General features: G+C 36.2%; 1 protein-coding gene across 1 annotated transcript in view; it reads left to right on the top strand.

Moving 5' to 3' along the window:
- Cfap47 (cilia and flagella associated protein 47) overlaps positions 1–13026 on the top strand; it is a 264376-nt gene that overhangs the window by 218255 nt on the left and 33095 nt on the right. Inside the window, exon 58 of the mRNA XM_059250611.1 lies at positions 2409–2507. Coding sequence (XP_059106594.1) covers positions 2409–2507 — 99 coding nt within the window. The remainder of the gene's footprint in view (positions 1–2408; positions 2508–13026) is intronic.

Raw genomic sequence — 13026 nt, 5'->3', positions numbered from 1 at the left:
AGATACTTTCTTCAGGATCACCTAAATGTCAGTCACAGGTGGTGCATGTAAATCCTAGTGATAAGGCTCTAAACTAGAATGACATTTGCCACTTTCTTTCTTTTCTTCCTTTGGATGACAGGATTCCCTTCATCCTATCAAAGGTTTCCAAGCAGTGTTCCTTAATGCCAATTTCTCATTGTTTCAGCTCTTCTGACCTCTATTTTCCACTTTGCCATCAGACAGGGACTTTACCTAATCCATACATGCTAGGAAGTCCTCTATGGGCCTTGTTTGGCTTAGATATATACATCTGTTCCATGGGTGATGTCCACAGACTCAGTTCTAACAGTCATCTTTCATCTGTAATTATGTCTTTATCCTGAAACTCTCCCCAATTTCTACCCTGCTGGTAATTAAAGTAAAGAAATGACGAGTAGCCAAGGTAAGATACAAGAGTATGAGTTGAAACATTGCAAATCAGGACAGGGCGTATGATACACATAGTACATGTCAAATAGATGTTGATTCCTTTGTTCCTATGACCAATTCCAGACATGCTTATTTATGAACGTTTTAATATCAGGACTTACTTTTATTGGCAGTATCATTCCTTCCTAAATGAGTATTACCATTTTGCCATGGGTGTTGATGGCACAGGAGTTAAATATAGTCGTTAATATTGAGTATTTATTGTAACCTGAAAACTATTGGATATACATTTCAAAACTATCCCACATATGGATAACAAATACAGGAATACACTATTTCTGATTTTCTATTTCTGTGGGATTTCAATATAATTAATGTACCTAAAAAGTTGTATGGATAATGAAGCAATAATTGATATGTACAAACTAAGTAAGCATTTTCATTATTTTTCTACTGAAATGGGATATTCTAGAGATTATGCAATTTTTTTACTTTATCTAAATTTAAGTGCAACAATGGGGATTTACTTAAAATCCTCTAATAAAATTAGACTCTGCTTCAGACATCAATAGTTTATTAGAAACAATCAAAAGGTAAAAATATACACACTGATTAGCATAGTATTAACATAATGTCAACTTCCATTTTCAATATTGATAAATATAAGCAATATATGATGATGCAAATGTTGTCTGTGGAAACCCTCAGGATCATACCCAAAACACATTCAATGCTAAGGAAATATTTATGTTAAGTGTAATAATAATCAACACAGATTGCTAATCAGGGAAAAATGACTTTACATATAAAATAAAATATAGATATAGGAAGAATCCTCACACCTTCAAAGTCACTCCCAAATTTAGATGTTCAAATTTTATATATTTGAATAATAAAAAATACTATTACAAGATTAGAGATTTATGACTGCAAATTATAGCATCAAACAAAAGACCTGTGATATATCAACTTAAATGCATTATCTGATTTTGATTTCCTCAATCAAAAAGCTGACTCTTGCTGGGCAATGAAAGTGTACACCTTTAATCTCAGCGCTTGGGAGGCAGAGGCAGGGGGATCTTTATGAGTTTAAGGCCAGCCTGGTCTACAGAGAGAGTTCCAGGACAGCCAAGGCTGTTACATAGGGAAATCCTGTCTCAAAAACAAAATAAAACAAAAAAAGTAACTCTTTCAAATACTGTAAAGTAAAAATAGAATAATTGTTATACCCACTTTCAGGTGAATAATCTAAGGCTCTATTTGCTTATAATCACTTTGTTTTTAGTTACTGTTTATATTTCTTAATATTTATAACTATTTATTTTACCACTCAATTATTCTGATTTATTAGTTCTGGTTAAGGTCTTTTCATTATAAGCTATTCTAATGCAGTTTGCCACAAGACTGCACTTTTACAACACTGATATTTACATAGTAAACTCAGAGCATTTTAATCATGTACTTTTATAATTAAATATTTTTCAGCATTCCCTTTCAAGTATGTGTATTGACATTTTACCAACCTTTGCATCTATCTCATTTTATAGATAATTAGTATATACTTGTTTGCCCTGGGCTTAATCTTATAATTAATGTTGTGTAAATGCTATGTACATATATTGATTGCCTGTGTGATGACAGTGTATGTGTTTTTTGTGTGTGTGTGTGTGTGTGTCTGTATACATAAATACATACACACTCAGTATACATTAAGAGCTATGATCCATTTTTGGATGAATAGAAGATCCACATCTGTTGAGTATTTATAATTAAAGCTCCAATAATTTTTGGATGGATTTTTAAATATTTTAGTGTTATATAGAAAACCAATTCTAATGTTGAGTATGTTCTTCAAATATGTCACTTAAATTTCATATCAAAACATACTTTGAAACATATCTAAGTTTGAAAAGGACTTAATTTAATTTCCATTTCCATAGAACTTTATCTTCTTAAGTGTGACACTGAAGTATAATATCTCTTTGTTCCTTGATTAGATAAAGAAGAACCCAAGAATCTTGTAATTGACCATTGCTGGGATAACTTCCTCCATGAGAATTCTGCCTTCCAGTTTAGCTCTCTGAGGCGTACACGTGGTACAGTATTTCTTTCTTACATTCTGTCATTTTGTGAGCTGCTACATTTAAAAGATGTTCTGTGTATAGATTTCTCTTGTTTCTGAAAGTTTCAGTGTTCTGATATCATACCAATTAAAATTGGGGTATGTTTGTAAGGAAACTGTTAAAAGATTATAAAGTTTTAAAAGTACCCATACTTATAATAAAAATGATTACTATTTTCCATAATGTTTACCTGCAAATTTATTTCAAGGTGTAAAGATAGTTTTTCCATATATTAATCCCACCAATATACTTCCAAATATGAAGAAATTTAAAAAATAATAATTTTAAAAATCTAAAGTTTGGGCTTGTGATGTAACTCAGTAGTATGTACAAGCCTATCCCATGTGAGGTCTGAGGCTTAATCCCCTCTGCCATAAAAAGTAAAAAGTACTATATCTCAAGAATTGTTAATTTGCCTGAAATAATAAAGTTTTTAAATGACAATAATCAAGTTTTGGTAATATGATAAATATTATCTTAACAAAAATCAATTAGTTGAAGCAAAAAAAGCCTACTAACATCTCCCCACAATAGGCTGATGTCTCCTTGTATTTATTTTAATCGTCTGTCTCAGCATCTTTTTTAAGCAAAGATGTAGTTTATTAAGAAAATGAAAACAGCTTCAAACAGAGGCATTAAACTAAGAGTTGAGGAGAATACAAAGGTTAAAAATGAGATGGTTATGAATAGAAAAAAAGTAGTAAAGTGTTTCTGTGCAAGCAGGAGAAACTGTGTTCAATATCCAGGACTCATGTAAAAGCCTGGTGTGGCAGCACACACCTGTGATCTCCACAGTGAGGAGGTTACAAACAGTCAGAATCTAGGAACTTGCTGACCAACCAGCCTAATGAAATCTATGACCTCCCACACTTCAGTTAGAGACCTTGTCTCACAAAATAAAATTTAGAGTGATTGAGGAAAAAATGCCTAATGTGGAAATCTGGTGTCCACATACACATGAATATATATGCATATGGTCACACATTTGTTCACACACAAACATGCACATATGGTAGACACACATACAGAGTTTTGGATACTGTGACAACCACTGTGAGTTCCTATGTCCAGCTTCCCTGCTATGTGTGGAAAATACTGTTTACTTGTAGTTCACTACTTCTGGCTCTTACAATTTTTCTGATCCTCTTTCACAATGATCTCTGAGCATTGCAAGGGGAATGCAGTATATACATTCCCTTTAGGGATGGGCATTCTGCAGTCTCTTATTCTGTGTACTTCAGCCAATTGTCACTGTGCTAATCACTACTGCACATAGAGGCTTCTTAGATGAGGGTTAAAAGATGCATTCATCTATGGGTATAAAGATAAGTCATTAAGAATAAGTTTAGTACTGTGCCCATTTAGCAGAATAAACAGTAGTAAGTTATACCATAGAACCTGTGAGTTGTCTACTACTCATAGGCCCTTGGCCTGATAATGTCAGGAATGAGTTTCATTTTATGGAGTAAGATTTATATCAAATCAAAAAGTGGTTTGTTACTCCCATGAGGTTCATGCACTGATTGCACTAGTGGGTATGTCTTGCTAGACTAGTCATTGTTGCTGCCTGCAGGGTTCAGAGCTGGGTATAATTGATGATTACTTCTCTCCTGGTAGCTTGCCTAGCATCTTTCAACACCATGAAAGCTAGCTAGTAGGGATAAAGCATCTAGGTCCTTAGTGTGTGTGTGTGTGTGTGTGTGTGTGTGTGTGTGTGTGTGTGTGTGTGTGTGTGTCTAGCTTTGGAGCCTGTCCTGGATCTCACTCTGTAGACCAGGCTGGCCTTGAACTTACAAAAATCTGCCTGGCTCTGCCTCCCGAGTGCTGGGATTAAGGCATGTGCCACCAACACCCGACACATCTAGGTTCTTACCAACTTTATTTCTCCATCTCCTATGACTGAAGTATATGGTGTCTTCAGCAATAGGGTATTACCATCAAGTTCTGAAGATTAACCATGATCAATGGCAGTAGCCTGCTATGTTTAGAGGGTTGATATGGAACCCTCCTGGCTAACAACTGAAGAAGATTCATTACTGGCTCTGGGTTTTTTATTTGATAACCTATGCTGTCTGGGAGAGGAAATAAGAACAAACACCAATGCTCCACAAAATATTCCACAAAATATAAAGGGAAGAATCCTTTTCAAAAAATCCCTTTATGAAACCAATATTATTGTGATATAAAAACCACACAAAGAATCAATATAAAAGACAGTTATGAACATAGACACAAAAATTCTCAAAGAAATTAATCCCTAACATTTTTTGTTACCTTCTTCTCCATATTTTAAATTATTCCCACTTACTATCTACTTATTCTATGAGAAAACAATAGAACAAATTTTCATCAAGTTCAAAAATTCCAACAATATTTTGACTTTATTTACACTAGATCTATAGACAGATTTTAGAAGAACTAAATCTTGATAACATTTATCTTCCTGTTGAGGACCATTGGTTTCTTTAAAGCCATTTAGCATAGTGATTATAAATGTGAATAATGTTCATGTTTACAGGACAAAATATAAAGTGTCCAGTAGCAGCACATTTATTTTAAATAATATAGTTAGCTATTATATATAGTGTAATTTCTGTAAAATACAGAAATTGAATTTTTTGTCCTAATTTTATATTTTCTTATTTGTAAAACAAAGAAAATGAAGTACATTATTATGACTTGAATTGTTTTTATTGTCTTCAAATTGTTTTTAAATTTAAGTAGCTTTTCTGCTGGATTCCTTATTGATTTTTCTACTTTTCTGCCCTGACTGGAATTTTAAGATAAACACTGAATACATTGCCTGGGCAGTCCTTTGACACTTCAGAATGAATTCCATCCTACTCTGTTGTAAAATCTCCAAAGCAGTTCATCATCTGAAACCTTCTTGTTTGTTCTGATATTTAATATACTTTGATATTAATCTCAGAGTTTCCTGATTATTTAAGGACCATAAGCAAGAGGATGACAGCACACATGTGAGCTCTGTTTCTCAGTCTATAATATGCATTTTTCAGTAATTAAGACACTATAGGAGCCAACATGGTAGCACCTGGCTCCAATCCCAGCACTTGGGTGGCAGAGGCAGCTGAATCTTTGTGACTCTGAGGCCAGCCTGATCTATATAGTGAGTTCCAGGACAGCCAAAGCTACGTAGAGAAACCCTGTCTCAAAAGAGAAAATAAGGACACAGTAGGTCTTTCTTAAAACATTTCCTCTCGGAATGCCATCATTTACCATAAACTTGTCTTTTTTTATTCTTAGGGTAGGTAATAAAATGTATTTTTTTGTTTTTTGAAATGTTTTTTAGCATATATGAATTATAAACAATAATAGGCTTCATTACAACATTTTCATACATGTAAATAATACTGTCTCTTATTCCTCTTCCCCTACCACTAATACCTTTATTCTTCTTAAGTAGCTAGGCTTTCTTCTACTTTCATGTTTACTGCAGTACCCTTAGAGTGACATTATGAGTTTTATTAGGGTTGTTTACTGAGCATAGACATAAAAAAAGAAGTTTTTGTTTTAATTTGGGGAATTATAGTATAATTACGTAATTTCCCCTTTTCTTTCCTTCCTCTAGCCCCTCCCATATGCCCTTGCTCTATTTCAAATTCATGAGCTCTTTTTCTTTAATTATTGTTGTTATATATGTAAATACATAAATGCAACCTGCTCAGTCCATATAGTGTTGTTACTTTTTATGTATATGTTTTTCAGGGCTTACCAGGGGTAATGGGGACCTTACCAGTTGTTATACCACTAAATAAAATGTTTCTCTTCTTCATAAACCATTCATTGCATATAAATCATCAGAAGGCATGAGTATCCATGGATAATTCGCCCTTCTATAATGGTGTTGTTCTGCCAATCTTCTACAAATCTTGTACAGTTAATCACAATTACTCTGAGTTCACAAGTACACCAGCCCAGGAGTCAGGTGCCTTAAGTCTCCCCTTCTTCCTCCAGCTCTCACATTCTTTTTCCTACTTCTTTTATAATGTTTTTGGAGCGTTTGAAGAGGTGATATGTCCCATTTATGGCTAAGTAAGTATTCAATAGTCATTTATTCTCAGTATTTTGACCAATTTTGAGTGTCTCCAATCACTTCTGACCACTGCTAAAAGAAGCTTTTTCTGACCAAAGCTCACAGCAGCACCATTCTGTGGGCACATAGTAACTTAATAGGCAATTTGGTAGAGTCATCATGTCCATTTTTCAAAGCAACAGCTTGTCTTCCCCCATTAGATCCTATGACCTCACCACCAATTGATCTTTGACCACATTCCAGATATGACTGTTCTCTGTGGAGCAGGCATCAAATTCAGTAAAAATGCATCTCTTGCACCCAAAAGACTTTCTACTGGTACACCACTGAGTTCATCTTCTCTAGCCAGTAAGGACTGTTGCATACAGAGTCCACTTGAGTAAGACTACTGATCTCAGTTCCCTCCAGTAGCATATAAAACACCTTCCAGTACTATGAGGACTACCCAGAATGCAGAAAGCATGAAGCCTAGTTTCAGCTTGAATTCTCTATATCCTGAAACAAAGTATGTGAATGTCTTCAAAAATAGAATTTTAACATCTAGGGCTGGTAGACATCCAGTATCAGTGACAATTGCCTTTATTGTTTTAAGGAACCCCAGGTGCCTCCCTGACAAACAACTTGGATGGAGGTAGCCCAACATTGGCCCTTTGACTTTCATTTACTAATCTACAGCTTCTGTGATTTGTCCTCCTAAAGGGGACCTCCATTCACAATACTTTTTCTTAATATTGTTTTTAATGAGCATATCAAATAGCAAGGTTTCTTATATCCTTTTTATATATCATTAGTTTTTGTTGCCCCGCCCCTTCACCTCTTGGACGATATTATGACAATATGTAAAGAAAATTAAAAAGTCCTAGCTAAAAAGTATGTTTTTGAAGTGTTTGGGGAATTACTGACTTAAAAAAAAAATAACCGAATGTTTCTTTATGTCAAATTTTCCCAAGATTTCTCTTCTTTCCTCTCTCTCTTCTAATTTGATGTGAATTTTCATCTAGAAGCAGACACGCTTTTCAACCTATGTCAATGTTCCTCTCACAGGAGCTGATTTGGCAGAGAAGGTCTAAACTTGCAGCTCTAATTTCAGGTTGCTGTGCATTCCTTAGAATTCAGCTCAGCCCTACATATTAAATGGAGGTCGAATGACAGCTGATATGAATAATTTATGTTCCTTAAATATTAATTGTTTTATTCCATGAAAACATTTATAGTATTCACCAACTCAGTCTAATTCTCTCTTTGCCAAAAATTCTAGTCTATATGTGTCTAAAAGATATAGATAAAATAATTTCTATAAATATTCCTCACAATTAATTTCTTTCAGAACATTATAAATCCTTGGCACTTTTGAGCTACATTAGATTCTGCCACAAATAATGAAAACCAATCCAAACTAACACAATAGGAAGTATATTGTCAGTATCATTTAGGCTACAGATAAGTTAAGTCATGATGAAGGCAATGTTCTGTTTTGTATTAGTCTAGACGATAGACCTGCAAACAAAAGTGCTGCATCTCAAAGGAGTCTGTCCAAGTACAAAGACAGTCGCTTGTTTGGCTGGTTCGTTGTTTCAGTTGCTGAGGACTGAACCCAGACCTCACATAATACTAAGCATGTGCTCTGCAACAAAGCTCTGTCATCAAACATAACACATCCAAATTTTAGGTTACTTTGGTTTCTTATTTCTACTTGTGGTTACTGTTGTTATTATCATTGATATTCTAATTTTGTGATTCCTGGTATAATTAATAGGAAGTACTCAAACTTATACATTTTCAAATTTAATAGATTTCAAGTCAATAACTCAGTTATTAATCTCTAAAATAAAGAAAGAAAGAACCACCATACTAAAATATTGCATCAATAATTTCTTATCAGTGAATATCAATTTCATCAACAAGTAAAGGCCACATTACTAATATGGCTTTAAAAAGTGAAACAAGCATATCTCATAATATAAACGTGCTAAAATATATTTTAAAATTAGGTGCTAGTTTAGTTTGTATTAGGTTACTCATGTGTATGTTTACAGGGCTGACCATTTGTAGACGAATTTTTAAAGAGTCTTACTGAATAAGAAACACAGAGCCAAATACAAGGGTGAAAGCTGTAGAGATCAAAGAAATAGTAAGAGCCACCAGCTAAATTTAGCTCACCATGCCGCCATAGCTTCCACAGAGAGAGCCTCTTCCTGTCTAACCTATGCCTTTATTGCCTTGCTGTTCTGCCTTCTCATTGGTTCTTAGCCCAGCCACCTCACTTCCTCATGACTGCCTGTCTGTACAGACCTCCAGGTCTCTATGGTTGGTACTGAGATTAAAGGCATGTGTCGCCACGTTTGGCTGTGTCCTTGAACACACAGAGACTCTGCCTGCCATGTAATCAGATTAAGGGCGTGTGCTACCACTGCCTGACTTTTGTTTATGGTTGGCTATGTCCTCTGATCTCCAGGCAAACTTTATTTATTAACATACAAATAAAACATCACCACATTTCAGCACAAATAGAATATCACCACAACCATTTGGAATTGGATAACCAAGGAGGATTATTTCTCTCACTATCAGCATTCTTAGTTGCCTATAGTTTTTTGTGATGGGTTAAGGCCACAGGGGCTTTTCCCAGTCCATGTTGGCATGTTTATAAGAGGAGTATATGGGAGAACATAAAGGGAGGAAAGGGAAGGGAGAAATGTTGTAGTTATAATCTAATCTCAAAAACAGTTTTAAAAATTGGGGACCATGTTCTCCCTCTCTGTTGTTGATCCAGCTGGGATCTCCCGCTCCCTCCAAGCTCTAGGAGACCATGGTAAATGGTCTTCAATTCCCATGAGAATAGGAAGAAGCAAAGTGCTAGAGAGGCCCACAGAAATCCACAAAGATACCCCCACAACAGACTGCTGGCAGTGGTCGAGAGATAGCCCGAACTGACCTACTCTGGTGATGGTATGGCCAAACACCCTAATTGTCGAGCTAGAAACCTCATCCAACTACTGAGGGATCTGGATGCAGAGATCCATGACTAGGCCCCGGGTGGATCTCTGGGAGTCCAATTAGCGAGAATGAGGAGGGTTTATATGAGCGAGAATTGTTGAGACCAAGGTTGGATAAAGCACAGGGACAAATAGCCAAATGAACGGAAACACATGAAATATGAACCAATGGCTGAGGGGTCACCAACTAGATCAGGCCCTCTGAGTGGGTGAGACAGTTGATAAGCCTGATCTGTTTGGGAGGCATCCAGGCAGTGGGACCGGGTCCTGTGCTCATTGCATGAGTTGGCTGTTTGAAACCTGGGGCCTATGCAGGGTCGCTTGGCTCGGCCTTGGAGGAGGGGACTGGACCTACCTGGACTGAGTCTACCAGGTTGATCTCAGTCTGTGGGGAAGGCTTTGCCCTGGAGAAGATGGGAATGGGGGGCGAGCTGGGGGGAAGGTGAGGGGGGCGGGAGGGGGGAGAACAAGGGAATCCGTGGCTGATATGTAGAACTGAATTGTATTGCAAAATAAAAATTAAAAAAAAAAAAGAAAAAAAAAACAAAAAAATTGGGGACCACTCAAACAAAATATTAGTATCATAATCACCATTTAAGAAAAATATGTTTCTGAGAATTTTCCTTTTTAATAAAAGATTTTCAGGAGTTAATAACTAGTTCTAGACACATTGTTTGCTAGCAAGGTTGCAGCAGTATATATCCTGTCATCAATTAATATAACTACAGACAAGAGGTTATACTCTAGACCTATTAATTTTTCCAATTTTCAAAACATGTCATTTGGCACTTCGGGCTTCTGCTTAGCAACACTGAAATGTAGCAACAGCAAAAATTCAAGAAAATGCAGTTACAGTTCAGTGATAGAATACTTGCTTAGCCCAAGGCCCTACCTTTCATCCTGTACTCTACAGTGTGCATATACACAGATACGTGTATATACAACATATATATATATATATATATATACATATATATATACATACATGCACACATTAAATTTTAAAGTGTGTAAAATTGAGGATTTATCTACATTAAGATGGTTAGGAAGAAATCAGAGCAAAAATACTGAAGATCACTGCAGTATAATACACTGGCATTTATACAGTTGGTATCTGGGTGAAGGTTTCATGTATAAAAAAAAAATAGAGGACATTTATAGAGATAATAACAGTGGCAGCTGAAGGATAGTTGAATTATTTGAGGGGAAATTTAATGTAATTTTGTAGTATCCTTTTCATTTTAATTTTAAGGGTCTTATAAGTTAAAATATCTCTAACCCAGTGGTTCTCAACCTTCCTAATGCTGCAACCCTTTAATACAGTTCCTCATATTGTGGTGACCCCAACCATAAAATTATTTTCCTCGCCACTTCATCACTGTAATTTTGCTACTGTTATGAATTGTAATGTAAGTATCTGATATGCAGGATATCTGATATGTGATCCCCAAATAGGTTAGAGCCCATAGGTTGAGAACTGTTCTTCTAAGCTGTGTGTCATAACGTCTGGTTCCTTCTTGACAACAGAATTCCTGTTTTATACTTTATAAACACTAGGTTTCTTACAGTGCTTGCTTTTGATTGGAAAAAAAAGTGACTTCAGACTTCTGATACATGGAAGAAATTATATTCAGTCTTAGAAGAAAATTAAAATATTCTAGCACTTGAAACATTTAAAGTAGAAACTGTGGGAGATACAGATTGTGGTGTATAAGTAGAATTTAAAACAAAAATCAACATGAATCTGTCAGATATAATTGGATTGATTTTTTTGTTTTGTTTTTTGCTGACAGCCCATATATTTTTAGATCTAAAAGTAAGAACAAATGGATATAAGTTGTCCTGTCTCCACAAGTATGTAGGAAATAAAGAGACAAAAGAAGAAGTTCTATCAGTTCTGTGGATAATCAAAATGCAATCTTACAAAGGGGCTGTATTTATGTTTTGGGCTTTTTTGTTATCTCACAGAAGGAAAATGATAAATACATTTCACAAAAGCCTATCTTATAGGATTTCTGTTCTTTCACCAGGCACAGCCATTCACAGGGCTTGGAGCTGGATAGAGCAAGGAAAGACAGCTGTTGCATGTTTTGTCTTATATGTGGATAATAGACTTGAAACTTCAGATTTCTGTGTTTAAATCAAAGTACTCATAAAAATTGGGAAGCTAGAAAGGGGCTGCCTATAGGGAATAGATTTCACGGGACTTTGAATAGAGCTTAGGTGATGAGAAGGCAGAAACTGGGATAATGAAACAGGAGAGTTAAATGGGGTGTATGATGGGAAGAGAGCATAGAGGAGGAAGTATCTTTTAAACTGTCATATGGAAACCCTATGCTTTCTAAAATATTTACACAGACACACACACACACACACACACACACACACACACACAGTTTAAATAAAGTTGCTACTATTGGGAAGCAGGATACAATCTCTTTCCCAGTTATCAAATAAAAATCCCAGTGCCATCCATCTCCTGACCCTAGCTCACCAGGGCTTTCAGGGACCAGATCAGGTTGACAGGACATTGCAAGAAGAGTCAGCATTGTGACGACTAGCCTGGCAGTGATTGAGGGTAGACACTGATGCTGGGGTTCCCAGGTGACCCTATAGGAGAACTACTTGAGCCAGAAACTGGCTTCAAGATTCTTCTATGGGTTTGTTAGTTTCTTTTGTTCTTTAAAGGATCTTAGGGATATTCATTAACATACTAAGAGAAATAATTTGTAAGCATCAGACCTATGGTTAGATGTAGTGGGGCATGCCTGTAACTAGGAAGGCTTGAGTTGTAGGCCAGTCTGGGCTTTACACAATAAGACCCCAACTCAAACAAAATGAGTAGAGGAATAAGAAATTCATTGCTGGGTTGTTGGGACAAACGGAGAAGAGGCCACTGGGCAATCTGGGGTACTGGTCCCAGTACACTAATATTGGTCCTCTTTTAAAATAATGACAAGGAAACAGATTCAGAGTTGTAGGTGATGAGTAGAGAGATGCAGTCTGGTAGCACATTCCTTATGCATGTAGCACTCTGGTCCTTTCACTATATCTAGTGAGCCAGGAAAATGTAGATGCAACCAACCATCTTATTAAATAAGAAACACAGAGCCGATTCAGAGAAGAAAGCTAAGAGGTCAGAACTAAGAGCCTTACCCTTCCTGCTTCAGCTATCCTGCTTCAGCTATCCTGCTTCAGCCAAGAGAGCTCTCCAAAAAAGGGGCCTACTTCCTGTGTGTATGTCTTTAAATAGTCTAGCTGTTCTGCCTTCTCATTGGTTGTAAACCTAAACACGTGACTGCCTTGTCACTGCCTGTATGTACCGCCCTCCAGGTCCTTAAAGGCGTGTGCCACCACCGCCACGCACTTGCTATGGCTCTAATAGCTCTGACCCCCAGGCAACTTTATTTATTAACATACAATTAAAATCACATTTCAGTAC

Source organism: Peromyscus eremicus, chromosome X, assembly GCF_949786415.1.
Source record: "Peromyscus eremicus chromosome X, PerEre_H2_v1, whole genome shotgun sequence".
Taxonomy (NCBI): Eukaryota; Metazoa; Chordata; class Mammalia; order Rodentia; family Cricetidae; genus Peromyscus; species Peromyscus eremicus.
Note: the sequence above shows the minus strand (reverse complement) of the source record. Positions and strands in the feature narration are given on the sequence as shown.